Source organism: Prionailurus bengalensis, chromosome A2 (assembly GCF_016509475.1).
Source record: "Prionailurus bengalensis isolate Pbe53 chromosome A2, Fcat_Pben_1.1_paternal_pri, whole genome shotgun sequence".
Classification (NCBI taxonomy): domain Eukaryota; kingdom Metazoa; phylum Chordata; class Mammalia; order Carnivora; family Felidae; genus Prionailurus; species Prionailurus bengalensis.
The window spans coordinates 17383831-17401069 of NC_057348.1; the positions used below are offsets into that span (position 1 = coordinate 17383831).

The following is a 17239-nucleotide window of genomic DNA, read 5'->3' on the forward strand; positions in this document are numbered from 1 at the left end:
TTGGTCTCCTCCTAACAATGTCGTGAGGCAGAAATTCTCACCTCCCTAAAGAAACAGAAGATCGGAGGGGAGATGGAGAGGAGAAGAGGCGTGGCAACGGGCTGTGGCAGGGAAGGCGAGTGGAGGTCCGGAGCCCGAGCTGGATTTCGTTCCTGGCTCAGCCCTTGCCGGCCGGGGGCCGTGGGGCGGGCGCGCAGAGGACGCGAGAGCCCTCCAGCTCTCACACTGCGAGGGGCTGAGGCGCGGCGAGAGGGGCGCCGTGCGAGACCCGGGTCGCCCAAGCCCGCTCCCTCAGCGGCCCCACCGCTACCCGCGCGCCCACCCCTTCGGCGGCTCTGCCGGAAGTCCCGCCTGCGCCCGCCGCGGCCGCCCCCCATTGGGCCCGGCGCCGGGGTCTCGCCGCGGGTTGGCCGTCCGGCGGCGTGAGCCCTGGGAGGCCTCTGCGAGCCCCTGCTGGGGGACCCTCTGGAGACCCGCTCAGAAGCGGGGTTGCCGCGGGAGGCGGAGCGGGGAGCGCCGGGGCTACCGGCGGGACTTCCGCCACGGGACCCGGAAGGGGCCGCGCCGCCGCTGGTGGGAGTTGTAGTCCGGCCGTGGTTGGGGGGGCCCGCGGCTCATGCGCGGTGCACCGAGGCTTGTTTCACATCTGTAACAACAGGTGAATTGGGCTTTTTATTCTCCCCTTTCGTGTCCCCTTGAGGAGCTTGCCGTGGCCGGGGGTGGTCGGCGCGAGGAGGGGCCCGGGTCCGATCGCCGGCTTGGCGGAGAGTGGGGCGGAGAAGCGGGCGGGCCCGAGGAGCAGGCCGGGCATCCTAGGCCTGCCCGCGAAGCCGGCCCAGCCGAGCCGTGGGCAGCCAGGCCTCGGCCTGCCGTTGCCATGGAGCCTGGGCGGGGGCGGGGGCCAGGCCGGTCCGCCGGGGCGGGCCTGGTAGCCAGGGGCTCCGCGGGGACCGCGGGAGAGGCCGCTTCATTGGCGCAACGACGCCTCCGCCTCAGGGGATGCTCCGTTCCCCGAGGCAGGGCCTGGAGGAAGCCCCCAGAGTGCCCCGGGACCTTTGTCTGCACCCCGTGCCGCCTGGACCGTTCGTCCAAAGGGAGGCCTGGTGCATTCTGGTCCCCCTCGTTTACCCCTTTTTGCACCCACCTTGTCACTGGGGGAGGCCAAGGGGTGAGGTGTTCTTTGTTTGCTGGTGGTGACTTGCCCCATTTCGCAGGGGAAGACCTAATGCATGTTGGGTCCTTTGTTTGCACTGAACTGGAGTCCCAGGGGTCCTCAGAACCCCCAAGCCCCGAGTATGGCGTCAGCATGCTGTCTAGCTAGTCCTCTGGTAGCAACATTGGTCACCGTAATTGTGATGTTGCAAGGCAGAGATTGTCCCACTTTGCAACCCCAGTCCACAGGGGCTTGCCGTACACTGTGGCAGGTGGACTGCAGATGGCCAGGTGCAGACTCTCAAACTGTTTTTGGTTGCAACTTACTGGCCACAGGGAAAGGAGACATTGATGGTTTCCCTTGGTGTTTCTTTGAAGGCAATAAAGCCACTGTCATTGTGGGTCTTGACTACATCTTACAATTAAATCTTGGAGTTTTGGAGTTTCCAGGAGGGAGGCCTCTTTTCTTGATGGAGTTTATGGGAGTGCTCTTTATTTGTATAACTGTTTAAGATGCGGGAAACACATCCTTCGCTGTATTTTTTATCTGTGTTAGGTTGTCCCTTTGCCTCCAAAAGATGTTTATTCTCCCAAGCGTTTTAGCTTATGTAGCCATGGTCCAAAGTTTATCAGTTGGACCCTTCTTTCCCCTTTCAACCTTTGTGTCACTGTAAAATATTATTTCCAAGAATGAACCATGGGACATCAAGGCAACAGCATAATATCATGGAAATAATAAAAATATTGCAGTATTAAGCGTGTGAAGCTTTGGAGTCCAGTACCCAACTGCAGGTTTCCATTTTGTCCTGAGGCAGCTATGGGATCTTGGGCAAGTTGTGTGACTTTCTCTGGGAAAATCTGCCTCTATTGCCTTCTCTGGGAAAGATCATTTCTGCCTCCCTGGGTAGTTGCATAGATTAACTGCTATAAAATCTATGGAAGTACTTTGTGAACTATAAAAATGATATTCAATGTCTAGTTGTTATTTTCTTCATCTGGAAGAGCTTGATCTACCTTAGATAGGGTTGTGTTAGAGTCAATATAGGATTAGAACTCAAAACTGAAGCAGGTTGGGGTGCCTGGGTGGCTCAATCAGTTAAACGTCCGACTTCAGCTCAGGTCATGATCTTGCGGTTCGTGAGTTCAAGCCCTGTGTCGGGCTCTGTGCTGACAGCTCGGAGCCTGGAGCCTCTTCAGATTCTGTGTCTCTCTCTCTCTGCCCCTCTGTTCATGCTCTCGCTCTCTCTTTCAAAGAATAAATAAACATTAAAAAATTAAAAAAAAAACTGAAGCAGGTTTTGCTCTGGGCTCAGAGAAAATATTTTCAGGACTACAAACCCCTCTTTACCATGACATCTCTTTCTTGGTATCTTTGCAGGTGCTGGTGTAGGGTAGCTCACGATCTGATGGGTCGTGAGTGGGTCATGGCAGGTCCTGAAGTGAGACCAGTGTGTCCAGTGTGTGTTTCACGCTATTAACAAAATGTGTCCTTGTTGTTAGAGTTAGTAATGAATTTCATTGGTCTGCAGCAACTTTATTTTCCCTGTGGGTCCCATCACTCTAGTGACCCAGGCTTCTATTTTCTAGGAGGAGGCCCAGCCTCGTGATGAGGAATAGCAAGGAGAGAATTCAGCTCCAGTTCAAAAGCCTACAAAATCTGAGACTGTCACTGCTCTTGTAAGGTAAGTTGATTTAGCCATGCACACATAGCAGTGGTGTATCTCATGCTCAGCCACACTGTAAAGCAAAGGCATGCATTAAATCCACTTGTGACTATCTTGGAAGACATTAGTTAGTCGTTATGGAATCTTTCTGTCCTTGAATCATCCCACAGTGACTCTACCTGGAATTAAGCAGTGTTTCATTATGCAAGAAATCTTGACATAACATTATTTTACTTATCTCTGAATTATTTAACAGAAACTCTGCATCATAAAAGTTTCCAATATAATTATATTTCAAGGAACACAGCTTTTTTTTTTTTTTTAATCTCTATGAAATGTTCTAGAGCTCAGTAAAATATCTCTGAAACATCCTATCTTGAATATCATATGTATTTTTTAGGCCAATACAGGTAAAGATAGTGTTATGTGAGCCTTGGAGAGGGTCAGGGACTTTTTAAAAGCAAAACTAAGAGTCTCTTTACAAGCAAATTGATTTACTCTTTCTTCGCAAGAAAGTATTGTCTCAAATAATAATCATTTACATGTTTTGGATTTTTATAGTACTCAGGTTTTCTTTAAGATTACAATCTCAAATTACACCCTTTTTCTTTTAACCTGGGTAGAAGGAGTCTATAGAATGTAATTCTTAAAATGAATTGTGTCCTTGTTGATACTGTATTGAAGTTTCCTCTCTGAGCTACCATATCCTATCGGCTGAAATTTCCGGCATCCCTGGGGGAGAGGAGGCCATCAGGGCAGACCTGCTATGGACCTGAAAGATTCGGCCCCAGGTCAGCCCTCCACCCCTATCCCCCACGATTTGAGAATGAGATGGGAAGGCAGTCAGGAGCAGAAGTGTAGGCCCCATTAGACTCCTTGCAATATTGGACATTATCCTGATTTGCTAAAACAGTGTGTAGATTTTTTTTTTAATTTTTTAAAATGTTTATTCATTTTTGAGAGAGAGACAGACACAGAGCACAAGTGGGAGAGGGCAGAGAGAGTGGGAGATACAGAATCCAAAGCAGGCTCCATGCTCTGAGCTGTCAGCACAGAGTTCATTGTGGGGCTTGAACCCATGAACCGTGAGATCATGACCTGAGCTGAAGTCAGATACTTAACTGACTGAGCCACCCAGGAGCCTTGTGTAGATATTTTTAAACTAAGGCCACATAAGGTTATGCACCAGTCCAGGAGTACTACATTATTAAGAACATCTATAAGTGAGTTTGAGTATTTTTTAAACAAAATCAATAAACTGGAGGTGTTATTTATTTGTATGCGTGTATGATTTAAGTCTCTAGGTGTACCCTTCAGTTAAATGATCAAAATGCACCAAGAGTTTTGCTCAAGAGTTGAACTTCAACTTAGTATTTGTTATCTCATAGACACTACCGTGAAGAAAAGCTTTGTATCTTGAGTCACGGTAGTTACTCTTGATATTGCTGTCCGGTCCCACCCCTAGGGGCTTGACCTAGTTGTGTGAAAGCCCAGTAAACCAGTTTGTCTATAAGGCACTCGTTAGTCCCATTTGCTGATACCACATGAGGAAAGGGGTCCATGTAGAATTTCCTTTCTTCCCAGAAGTCCCAGGAAAGCTGCAAGTACTGTGATGAAGTGGAAATATGTCTCTCAGGATAAAATACCTCTCGTTCTGTTTAGCAGGGTTCAGGGAGTTTAGGACAGAGAAACGAAGAAAGCTGTTAACGAGTAAGAAACAAAGACATGTAATTACTCTAGAGTGGAGATGATCCTTCCATCCTTAAGAGTGGGAGCAGCAGTTGGGATTCATCAGTGAAGAGCTTCATTTTTCTCACCTTCTGGAAAGTGCTCTCTGTGTTATTGAAGTCTTCTCTGTGGGATCCTGGACCAAGAATAGTAACCATTGCCTCTCTGCCCTCCTTCTTAGGATTCCAGCTTTCCCTCCTGGCCAGAAATGTTCAGCCTGGACTCATTCAGAAAAGGTAAGAATGTAGCTGTGCTGGTGACCTCATGCTCTTCCTCCCTGTGACGGGCAGCTGTGAGGGCTATGAAGATGCCTCACCAGTGTGTAGTCCTTAGACCCCTTTTTTGTATGACTTTCCAAAGTCCTTTCTCTGCCTTCCTCTTGCACGGGGCTTATAACCTGTGTCTGAGTCCTTGTCAGAGTACCTGTGTTCATTTGCCGCCCCTCCCCCCGAATATCCTCTCAGACACACTCACTGCTTTTTGAAATCCCGTCTCTTTTTCTAAGCCAGCGTTTTACACCATTTCCTCTGTGAACCATTCTTGGTTCTGTCAACCAAATGCAACCTCTCCTCTGTCTGATTTCCTCAGCACCAGATCTGTACTTTCTTGTGCTTAGTCTATTCTGAATTAATCTTTGCATCCGTAGATTAGAAGCTCCCTGTAGCCAGGGCCTGTTGGGCTCCTTCATCGTCCGTTGTACCTGGCACAGCATTGTGCACAGGGTAGGTGTCAATAAATGCTGGTGGAAGCGGATTGAGTCATTTTTATATTAGTGGTTGTAGAAGCTGGCAAGTTTTGGAATCAGTGCTCTCCAGCAGATTGGGTAAAAGGGTTGCATAAGCAGTGTCAGGACTGAGCCATGGCTGGGCCGAAGGGTAGCATTCATTCCTGCTAACAGGAAGTGCTGTAGCTGGTGAAGTCTTCAAGGGCCGTACCCCAGGGAGCTTTGCATATCTTAGGAGCATGACTTTTCTTCTTTAAGGGAACAGTGAGTAAAAGTCCTTCGCCTCTATTGAAGCTGACCACCAGGCACCTGTCTAGCATATTTTACAAATCAATGAACACCATACAGGCCTTACATAACTGCTGATTAAAAAGGTCCTCCCCATTGTGTCTCCTCTCCCACTTATGTTCCTACAGGCCTGGAAAACCTTGCCCTAGTGCTGCCTGTTGAATGGGGTCAGAAGGAGGGCTGGATATACCGGAGCTCAGAGCAGCCTCTTCTTGCCTCCCTGTTTGTTTTTAGCCACCTTGTCTATTTTCGTATTGCATGAAAAAATTCATCTCTGTCATCTTGGTTTTGCTGGTTAACTATCTGAAAAGGGAAACATTGGGTTTGAGATTAGTGTGCACAGCACATTTTGAGCTGAAAATTAAGTACACTCAATTGCCTTGTGTTTACTGGTTAATCAGTGGGCTTCGTTTTCCACCCACTTGTGAAAGTTGGATGCAAATAAGTTCTCTTATGGTGGGAGTGCCTGAATGGACAGCACTGATTTTGTAAAGAGGTAGGAGCCCCATGAAATCATAATCCTCCTTTTTTCTGCATTACTTAACTCCCCCATGATAGGGAGATGGTGAGAGTGAGAGAGTTTGGGGGCAAAATTCCTGTATAGCATTTGTGATTTTTCTTTCTAGGCTGGGGATTGATTTGTTCAAGAGGCTTTTCATCAGGGGTGACACGGTTAGCATTCAGTTTCATGGGAGACAACAGCCTCACTGAGCAAAAGTTCTGGAGCCAGATGCCTGGTTCATGTCACACTTCTACACCCTTGGTGGCCAAGGCTGGAGGCAGGTGTTTGAGCCTCTATGCCTCCGTTTCCTCACGATGTAAGTGGGTTGGATCATAGTACCTGCCTCGTCGGTTGTTTTAAGGATCAGATGAGTTAATACGTGTAAAGAGCTTAGAACAGGGCCTGACACCTGCTAAGTTCACAAGCCATGGTACTAAGTAGCTTCAGGATGTAATAATCAGACATAGTCTGATTTAGGACCTTACTTTCCACACAGGTAAGTGTTATATTCTTAACAACAACCATTTTATGCTTGAAGGTCTCAGGGTAAACCATTAATCAGAAAGTTTACTGCCTTGTAAACTTCAGGCAAACGTACCTTTTCTTTTCTGACTATAGGGCTGACTGCTCTTTCCTGTCTTCTGAAGGCTGGTATCACTTGTGGTTTGCACCATAACCTTGACAACTGGTCATGTGTGGCCTTGTGGCATTTTTCTTGTTGTGTAGGACTGTTCTTTATCTCTCACGGAGTTTTTATGTTTCTTTGCTCCTCATGATGAGATTATTAGCTCCATAAGGTGTCACGAATCTTGAAGGGAAACGTCACATAGTGGAAAGCTTGAGTCAGACTGGCTGGGGTTCGAATCTGGTCCCCACTCACACTAGCAAGGTGGAAACTCCCTGATCCTGTTTCTCAGCCTCCATCTTCAGAGGTATAATGAAGATTAGGGATAATATAAGAAAAGCACTTGGGTGTGATCTGACCCTAGCCCTCAGTCTTGAGTTGGCAGGCCCTTGATACATGTGAATAGATTGATCTATTTGAGGTGCAGCTCTGTAGCTGGTGTTTTTTGTTTGTTTAATTTTTATTTAATTTTTTCTATGTTTATTTTTGAGAGAGAGACAGAGAGACAGTGTGAGTGGGGGAGGGGCAGAGAAAGAAGGAGATACAGAATCCGAAGCAGGCTCGAGGCTCTGAGCTGTCAGCACAGAGTCTGACACGGGGCTCGAGCTCACAAACCATGAGATCATGACCTGAGCTGAAGTCGGATACTTAACTGAGGGAACCACCCAGGTGTCCCTGTAGCCGGTGTTTTGCAGGAGAGTGACAGCCTGGCCTCAGCATGCAGTGTGCTGTGTGGCTGCACGATTGATCACCTATGTATGAGACGCTAGAGCGGAGACAGCTATGTGTCAATGATGTTTTCTTGTACTCGGGAGCTTACAGTCTCAGTGGGATAGGTCATTTGATGGATCCGAAGGCAGTAGCCATAGCAGTTCCCTGCAGCACTGTGGACAGTGGCCCCCTGGGTCTGTGGTTACCGTCTTTTCTCTTATGTAATTCAACAGAGCTGCCAATGCCTCCCAACTAGTGTGCGTGTGTGCCTGGTAAGTGGCCTGTTACTGTCTTTGCCAACATCCCAACACAAGTTTCTTGTCTGTCAGCAGTAATGCCATCAGAATCAGGCCTCAAAGAACAAGCTGAGTCTTTTACAGGCGGCACAAACCTTTGAAAAACACTAGATCAACAGCAAGAATGTGCAATTTTCCTCCAGCTCCACGGTCAGAAGAGGGCCCAGTGATGTTGTAGGATTATAACACCCCCCCATTACTGAAAATGCTTAATGAAACAAATAATCATCAAATCATTTATTCTTTTTGTTTGTTTGTTTTCAATCCAGCCTCCCTGGATATGAATGAGAATCCTGCTCAAACAGGACTGGAGAGGTTGAGCTGGTCATTTTCCACCTTAGTTTCAAGATAAACCTTGATCCTAGATACTTTGTTCCAGAATACCCTACAGGCATTTCTGCTGTAACCCTGGGTGTGTGTTTTCTGCAAAATCTCGCACCTCTGATACTATAAGAGGGCTTGTGGGAAAGACAGAGTTGAGGCAATAATACAGCTGCAAGTTTATGGCCAGAGTGTGAAAGCAGCAGTCCCTGGCACCTGGGAAGATGCTTTGGACTGCCGAGGCAGGCACCTCAACGTGATGCTAAAAATGTGCAAAGTGCGTTCTAACGGGAAGAGCTGGCAGATGCTGAGGCCGTGCAGGTGGCAGTGGAGCTGTGAGCCCGTGGGGCTGCCACTAAGGAGTGTGTGCAGCTGGCAGTGTGGGGGAGGAGGACCTCAGTGCAGGTACTTGCTTTTCCCTCCAACATTTTATTATGGAAATTTTCAAAACTACTGAAATGTTGAAGTCATTGTATAGTGAACACCCATCTGTCCATCACCTCGATTCCCTATAGGCACTCCATTTTAATTTTTAAAAAATACAGTTGGAAGGGTCTTTTGTTTTCCTGCTCTAAATTATAATTCTACCTCTGCTATTTCAATCCCCTTGCCTTAGGAAACTCAACATTCGAACCAAGTGTTCTCCTGTTTTACTGTTATCATTCCCCTATGTACCAACTGTGTACAAGCCAATTTGCATTATGGAAATGGGTATCACGGTAGCAGAACAGACTGCTGCTTAAGCATGTAGTATGTGTGGCTGTCTCTCTCTGCTCCTCTCCTGCTCCATTTAGTGTACTGAAATTAGTGGGGCAAAGAAAGCAGAGAACTCATGCACCCTTTCCCCCAGACCCAGTGATTCTCTGGCGTTGTCACCATGTAGGTGATGTTAAACACATGGAGCCTTACTTACCCATACATGCCCACCTTCCCACGGGACAGTGATGTTCATGTATATCAAAGTTTTGGAACTTAAAAATGTGCTTTGTAGGCCACTGACCTACAAGTAGTATTTAATCTGCAAATGAATGAAAGTGTTTGGAGTGGCAAGTCATTAACTTTTAGAAAGAGGGAGAAGACTGGTAAGTGTGGGTCTGGTCTTGGCTTTCAGGGAGGACCCCAGCAGTCAGTTGGTCCTTCTCTTGCCCATTTCTTAGAGGGAAAGAATAATTTGAGATCTGGTAGCTAACGTGGTCATCTGGGAACCCACAGCAGATACAGGGAGAGCTACCGTAAGTGGATGACAGATACGGGGATTTACACGGTGCCATGATTTTTCAGTTTTTAATTGTTTTCCTGTCTCATCCTCATAATTCAAGACTATAGAGGACGATGTGGGATGGGTATTGAAGTCACATAAGGTGGCTTTGCAAACAGGGAGAGTTGAGGGCTCTTTTGAGAGTCAGGAAGGGATCTCTACAAAGCTATACTATATCACATCCATATAAAACAACTGCCTTCTTTCTGTGTGGAATTGGTGGCACTGTTTCTCAGAACCTGTGACTGGCTCAACAAACCGTCCAGCAGCCCTGCTGCCCAGAGCTCCTCACAGATGCTCTGGAGTGAGTCTGTTCAGGGGTCTGTAACTGGGAGGGGTGAGAACATGTCACCCTGATGCCCTCTCTCTTTCCCCAGATCGGGCCCAGCACAGGCAGCGTCAGTGCAAACTTCCCCCACCCCGCCTTCCACCCATGTGTGTCAACCCTGCCCCTGGAGGGACCATCTCTCGAGGTAAGGGAGGAGCCTTGCCTCCAGCATCAACTTGGTCCAGGGTCTGTGGGGAGGTGGGTGGTAGTGGGAGCCCAGGTACCAGGGTCATGGTCCTCTGGAGACCAAGTGAGAAGTGGGGCTAGTGGAGCTGTTGGAACCCTCAGGGGAGAGATCATTTGGAGAGGTCTGGGTTATTTCATGATCCTTGGCCACGTGGCTTAGACCCTATGGTCTCATTAGGCCTCCTTGTGTGACCAGGCATAAAGCCTAGGCTCAGTCTGGGTGTTCACCACTCGTGTGGAGAATCTGCAGGGCTTGGATCTTCTAGGCAGTCCCTGGCTAAGGTGGTTTAGAAAGGGCAGGGTGCTTGTAGCAGAGCCAGAACAGAAAGCCCTAGCCAGGCCCAGTGTCCTCCATCTTGGAGGCTTTGGGGATGCCTGGAAGATCCCCTTCTATCACCCCCCATTCCTCAAAGCACTTTACTGACATTAAAATGTTTTTTTAGTCTGTGTGGCAGGGTAGGCTCTCCCTTTGATTGGGGAGAATGTCAGAGCACCCAGACAGGTGATAACTCACCTCAGGTTCCACTGGAACCCAGGGATGGGCCAGGAATAGGATCCAGGGAAGCATCTCTGCCTGTGAGCGTCTCCTCTCTTCCCTCAGACTTAGCTCTTTTCCAGGTCTGCTAAGACCAGTGCTCTTGGTGGCTTCTTGCTTGTCCTGACAGCTGCCCCTCTCTGCCCCATTGGCTGCCTGTTCACACCCCTACCCCAGCTGCCTAGTGGAAGAACGCTAATTTAGATCACAGAGTCTTTGCCTCATGTGGAGACAGCATTCCACTTTAGGTTCTGTCTGTAAAGTGCTTTGAAGGTCAGGAGCTCAGGAAGGGTCGGGGAACACAGGGCACCTCAGTTTGCACAGCACATGCTGCTGCCCTATTCCCATGCAGTTTCCACATGTGATGCCCTCCTGCTGCAGTGGCCCTGAAATAAATATTTCCAGCATAGAAATAAATATTTCCAGCCCCCATGGCCATTTGACTTAGATATTAGAGAAATGCCACCCCCCTACCATTACCAAAACAAGAGTTGATTGCCCTTTTTTTTTTCTTTCTTAAAATGCCCTGTAACTCGAAAAGGCTGAACGTTAACATTTCCAACATGGCAGGTGAGTGGCTTTGAGAGTGTCAGATGTGCTGTGGCTAAGCTTAAAGATGGTTAGGTGGGATGAACCAGGCCGCATGACTAGGCAGTGCCTCCTTGAGCACATGCAGAGAAGGCTGCTGTGCTTGGTGGGGGTGGGGAAAGGGAGGCAGCTGCTCCTGGTGGGGGACAGTCCCTGCACTGTCTTCCCTGGAGGAGCACAGACCCCCTGAGCCCGATTGTCTCCTCACAGCTGCGCCTCCAGAAGGCATCTGTGGGTGTATGTATCTTTGCCTCCCTTCTCTCTCTCTCTCTCTCTCTCTCTCTCTCTCTCTCTCTCTCTGTTTCTTTCCCTCTCTCCCTAAAAAAGTTTCTTGCCTCCATTTCTTCATCCCAGAGGCAACAGACCTCTTAGTCCACCCCTGACTGTTGGACCTTTCTGCCATGCTTTCTGATTCCCTGGAGGCCTCACTGGTGCCTCTGCCTTTAAGAAGGAAGTGTGTGGCAGAAATCGTCTCTCTGGTGTTCAGATAGGAAAACAGCACTCAGAAATGGTGGCCACTTGAATAGGTTTGGTCCCCATCAGGGTCAAATTTGGAATTGGAAAAAGCTATCACCTCCTTTCGCGGTCTACCCCCACTCTACTGCCAACCTCTTACCAAGGCCTCTTTCGTAAAGGGGGAAGAACTTAAGAGCCTCTTCTGCCAGTCTTTCCCACCTACCCGGCTGTGAGACATAGAGCACTGGAAAGTAACAAGGGATAACACCCCTTCTGGCAGGATCCTGGGGCCACAGGACTAGTCCTTCCTGTTCATTCCCTCATTCAAATGTGTCCCCTCTTCTTGGTGCGATAGATTTACCTTGAGGGACCCTGCTGTGGCTTTACATATATGGACAGAAAAGCTGTGAGGATGAGTAGTGTGGTCAGGGTGGCCACCTGGCTCCTGTATCTACCTTTGCCTTTCTTGTTGCCAGCCAAGGGGACCATTTCTTGCCATTTTGATCATCCACAAAATCTGTGGTTGTGTCCATTGACGAAATGTTGGCTGAGACGCTCCTTCTCACTTTCTCTCCAGAAGTTCTCCAGTCTGCCCAAAGTCTGGACTATCTTGGGCTTCGTCTTTTTTTTTTTTTTTTTTTTTTTTAATGTTTATTTTTGAGAGAGAGAGACAGAGCATGAGCTGGGGAGGGGCAGAGAGAGAGGGAGACACAGAATCTGAAGCAGGCTCCAGGCTCTGTGCTGTCAGCACAGAGCCCAGCGCGGGGCTCGAACCCACAGACAGTGAGATCACGACCTGAGCTGAGGTCAGACGCTTAACTGACTGAGCCACCGAGGTGCCCCTTGGGCTTCCTCGTAATTGCTTTTTCCTGGGGCTTCTGAAGTTTAGGGTCCTAAAACATCCTCCTGTGTATTCAGCAGATCCTTTACACTTTAATTCCACACTGCCAGATGTTGTTTAGCATATTTAGTACCAGATGTCATGCTTGATTCAGAAATGAACAGCGAGATCCCTGAGCCAGTGAAACGTCTTTTTTCAAAAGTTTCTTCCTTTTCACAGGCAAAGGAGTCACTCCCCAAAGAATGGAGAGTGGAGGAGAAGTCTTTAATTTTGGTGGAAAGCAAGAGGGCATACCTGAGCCTTTCTAACTTTCTTCAAGATTCTCTAAGGCAGGAGTCGGCACACTTTCTTTAAGGGTTGGAAAACACATATTCGAGGCTTTGTGGGTCATATGGTTTCTCTTGCAGCTCCTCAACTCGGCTGTTATAATGCAAAAGCAGTGATAGATAATACATAAACAAATGAGCATGGCTATGTTCCAATAAAACTTTATTTATAAAAATAGGCAGTGGGTGGATTTGATCTGCAGACTGTAGTTTTGCAGCCTCTGCTTTAGACCAAAGGGGAGAAGATCACAAAACCAGAAGGTTTTCAAGAGCTAGTATAAGGGTTACCCTCATTTTACAAAAGGCAGTGAGGTTTGTGGAAGTGAAATATTTGCTCTAGGTGATACCAGCTATTAGAGCCCAGATGCAGTAAGTGAAATAGAAAAGGGGGACAAGGTCCCTGAGGACCAACTAGTTGGTTGGTATCACGTGATGCTTTTTTTAAACATAAAATTTCAAACATCTGTTTGAAATATGTTTTTTGAAATAGATCAAATAGTATAGTAATACCCCCCTGGCCCACCCATGCACTTATCACCCTGGTTGAACAGTGTGTCTCTCCCTCCACTTTGGCCCCTTTGGGAGCAGATCCAAGAAATCATAGCATTCTCACCTCAGCCTAAGTGGCTGTCAGAGTGCTATACTGAGGGCCTGCTGAATGAAGCACCATGATGGGCCCAGGGCCTGCTTTCAGGTGTGTGTGTGGGGGGGGGAGGGGGTGGGGGTGGGGTCAGGGAATGTCTTTCTGTCTAGAATTTTGTTTCCTTCAGCTTTCAGAAACCACAGTTTTCAAAATTGGGCCTCAGCCCCTAATGCCATGACCAGTCTTGGTAAGCCTCTCGATTCTTTTGAGGGAATTTGGGCTGATAACAGTCCTTGAAAACTATCCTGAAGCTGGGTAGATGCCTTGGCTTTTGGCAAATTAGAGTGCCACTTGCCCAAATTCAAAGCAATTGTAGAACTGTATTCTGCCCCAATGGTCTTGCCACCTCAATGTGGATGATCTAGATAGGGGTGTTTGATACAGATGGTGGTATCCCCTTGTGAGGTCAGCCCACTGCTGCCAAGGCCACCTTCCCCTTTGCCCCTTTCCTGCTAGAAGCTCTCTGAGGAGGGAAGGGAGGAACTGGAGTTGAAGCTGCCCCACCCTGCCCTGGGTCTGTCTTTAAGGGATCTGTCCTCTCTCGTCTCAGACCTCAGTGGAGGGACTTCTCTAGAGCGCTGTGCAGAGCCGCCTGCTAGACATTCCCATTTCATCCTGACCAGAGCCATACCAAATGAGTAGAGCAACTATGTCCTCATTTTCCCAACTGATGAAATTGCCCAAGGTTCACAGCTGGCAAGTGGCAGAGGTTGGACTAAGCACAAATATTAAGACTTAAATCCCATGTTCTTGACACAGGCCAGCAATTCCAAGTGTGGTCTCAGGCCTGTAGTCTCATTATCATCTGGGAACTTGTTAAAAATGCAGATTCTTGGGCCACACTACAGACCTAATGAATAAGAAACCTTGTGGGGGGGGGGGGTGGCTTCCAGTAATGTTTTCACAAGCTCTCCAGGAGTCATCAGAGTCAGATCTAGAATTATAAAACAAACAAACAAACAAACAAACAAACCCAGCCCTTGCAGTTTATCCCCAGCTGCACTGCCAACCTCTAACTAAGCCCCTCCCTGTCACTGTCACTGCCCCAGTATGCAGATTCTGTGTCATTCCTAGCGGAGCCAAATCTCTGTTCCTCAGTGCCATACGAGGCAGAAGGGGAACGAGCCTGGCTAGAACCCAGGCATTGTAGTTTGGAAACAGAATTCCATTTGGCTTTCAAACAAGTAAAAAAACAGCAGCCTCAGACTCGCACTGCTGGACCATCTCAGTTCTTGGCCACGTTTTCCAAGTCTGGTATTTTTCACTTTGACTCCAGCCCTGGGATTAAAACTGGTCTTATGTTCAAGAGGTCTTGCCTGTCCTGGATGCGGATTCTCCATCAGGGTTACTTTGTAAGCCATTAAATGAGATGGGGGTGCCCTGGTTTCGCAGTTATCCTCACTCTTAGGTCTGGAGTGCAAGCCAGTTTGTCAGGGCACGTGAGAGGTATTTATGAGCAGTGGGCGGGACCTAGAAGGAACTTGGGAGTTCATCTCCTTGGATGGACGTTGAGCTAAGGCCTGAACTTTTCCCAAAAAGCCCCCTTACGTCTCCCTGCCCCCGATTCAGACAACGAGCCTGTGCGTTTGCGTTTGCCGGGAGAGTGAGTTCACCCGGGTGCCAGCGGTCCCAGGCTGCCCACGAGGTGATGAGCCCGGGGTGGGGCGCGGGAGGCTCCGGCTGAGTGGGCGGGGAGCGCGGGCTCCGAGAACGCCTCCGCCGGTCCTCCCGGCCGCCAGGGGGCGTTCGGGTCGCTGCTCCCACCCTCCCGCCCCATCCCTGCAGGGCTCCGCGCCCGCGGGGGCCGGCGGGAGCGCGATGGCGGCCGCCAGGAGGTTCATGGCGCTGGCTGCCGGCGTCGCTCCGCGCCTGCGACCGCCGGGTCCCCGCGCCGCCGGGCGACAGGGACGCTCACGCGGCCTGTCGTCAGGCTGCGCCCGCCCCGATCACACGAAGGAGGCCGCCGAGGCCGAGGCAGGGGTGGCCCCCAGCGGGCCCGGGGAAGACGACGGAAGCATGGTGAACGGTGAGGGCGGGGGCGGTAGGGCCGCGACGCCCTTGGCTCCCGGGGCTTGCAGAGCTGGGGGCGCGGGCCGGGGTCCCTCTCCGCTAGGGGCCGAGACCGCCGGCCGCCGGCGGGCCGCAGTGCTGCTGTTGTAAAGCTCAGTGTGGCACAGGCCCAAACGGACCCCCGGCGCGGAGGCTCGGGGATTGGAGCGCCTGCACCTGGCAAGAATAGGTGAGAGGCGCGGTACCTCGAGGGCGCGGGGAAAAACAGGAGAACGTCTGTCTCTCGCCCGAATGGGTGGTCAAGGGTTAGAACATCGAGGGTAAGCACACGCTCACCAATGTAAGAAAGAACCCAAAATACACTTGGTACTTGAGGACCTGAGGTAGAGGCCGAACGATTCCCATCGCTGTGTCTCCTGAATAGCCCAGGAATGAGACTGGTGAGAGCATCCCTGCCTAGCAGCGATGGATAGAGAGAGCCAGCCTCCTCCGGCCCTGTAGAGCTGGAGGGGGCACCAGTGCGCGTCTGTTGTGCCTGGGGGTCTGGCGGGCCTCTTAACTTTGGGTCCCTCTGTGGGAACCCCTTTGAGCCTATTTAAATAGCGGTCTGAACGCTTGAATCTCAGTTGCTTTATAAGTTCTTTAGAGGGATGCAGGGTCAGGCAGAATTCTCCCTCATGGCCAGTTGTCACAGTCATCTGCTGCAAGGAAACAGTCTCAGCTCAGGAATAGAATTACGTCAGAACTCCTGGAGGAGCTTTGTCAAAATACAGTGGCTTCCCCAACATCACCACCATTCCTAAGTGTCTGATGAGGATCAGGGTGGCCACTTGCTCTGAAAACTGTCCCTAGGTGATTTATGACTGATGCATGCAGGTGCACATGAACAAAGTTTCTTTTGGGGGCTAGTTTAAAGCTGAATATAACACCAGAGACTGTGGGTGGAGAACGAGAAGGCTTCCTGTCACCTCTGCCAGTCTCTGACCCTGCATCTCTCGAAGGGCCACTTTGGTGCTTTGGGGCCCTTACTTCTGATTTTAGCCACTCCCAGCTAAGCCTGGTGTCTGGCACAAGCTGCTTCTAGTTGGACATCTCACCCATTTGCGCTCTGGGATTGATCCAAAGTACAAGTGAAAAACAAGCGAGGTACTTCTCATGATGCCTGCTGCATCCTGCCTCCACTTGACTCCAGTGAACTTGGGGGAGGAATAGCTGATGCAGAGGTCTTGGTTGTGGAGACCTCTGATCAATATCCCTACACATAATCTGGCTCTCAGAGGCCTTTCGCAGGGTGCCGAGGTACAGTTGAGGGCTGGGGCCTGGTGTTCAGACTTTGTGTGTCGTTTGTTTTAGGAGGGGCCTCGCATTGTCTTATCTCCAGTTTGTGTGTGTGGTGGATTTTTGTTTCGTTTTTTGTTCGGTACCTTCTTTGAGACATCAGACGAGGGGGATGTGTTGCCACCTAGGCTTCTGTAGCTAATATGTTAAATCAGGAGCTTGTGGGGAAGAGGATGCTGGCTGGTTCTCCTCTGTGGTGTGTGGCTCACTGGTCTTTCTTCTGGAAATGGTTGTGCAAGTGGGTCTGGTCATGCACTGTCCCTGAAAACCATGAAGCCGTTTCTCCTTCTCCAAGATGCTCCCGGGTGGTTTGGGGTCACAAGCCAATATCCTCAGTATCCAGCCCAGGGTTGTCCTGATACGTACCCCGTGGGTTTTTTAAAAGAAAAAAAACTATAATGCTTTTGTTCTTATTTTCTTAGCTTCTAGGGACCTATTAAAAGAGTTCCCACAGCCCAAAAACCTTCTCAACAGTGTAATTGGAAGAGCCCTCGGCATCTCACATGCAAAAGACAAATTGGTCTACGTGCACACGAATGGACCGAAGAAAAAGGTAACTCACTGGTGGTTGGGAGACGTGTTGGTCTGACTCTCAGGAAGGAGGCTGGCTGCCGTCTTCTCCCTCAGGTTTCTTTGTCAAGGAGGCCATAGAGTGGGTTTTGCGAATTGTACATGGTCAGCAGAGAATCTCAAAGCTAGGTTTGAAAAAGAGCCTGGTT

The 17239-nt window shown here is 49.5% G+C and overlaps 1 protein-coding gene across 8 annotated transcripts in view; it reads left to right on the forward strand.

Annotated features, from left to right (window-relative positions):
- Window positions 1-404: 404 nt before the first annotated feature.
- DHX30 (DExH-box helicase 30) overlaps window positions 405-17239 on the forward strand; it is a 30015-nt gene continuing 13180 nt past the window's right edge. Inside the window, exons 1-8 of one of the 8 annotated variants that reach the window (XM_043587293.1) lie at window positions 405-658; window positions 2740-2834; window positions 3501-3607; window positions 4726-4780; window positions 9647-9742; window positions 10860-10888; window positions 13300-13359; window positions 16943-17073. In XM_043587293.1, the coding sequence (XP_043443228.1) occupies window positions 3583-3607; window positions 4726-4780; window positions 9647-9742; window positions 10860-10888; window positions 13300-13359; window positions 16943-17073 (396 nt within the window). In that variant the 5' untranslated portion in view covers window positions 405-658; window positions 2740-2834; window positions 3501-3582. Of the gene's footprint in view, window positions 659-2739; window positions 2835-3500; window positions 3608-4725; window positions 4781-9646; window positions 9743-10859; window positions 10889-13299; window positions 13360-14975; window positions 15199-16942; window positions 17074-17239 lie in introns of those variants that run through there. The other 7 variants (XM_043587297.1, XM_043587295.1, XM_043587296.1 and 4 more) reach the window with 7 other exon arrangements.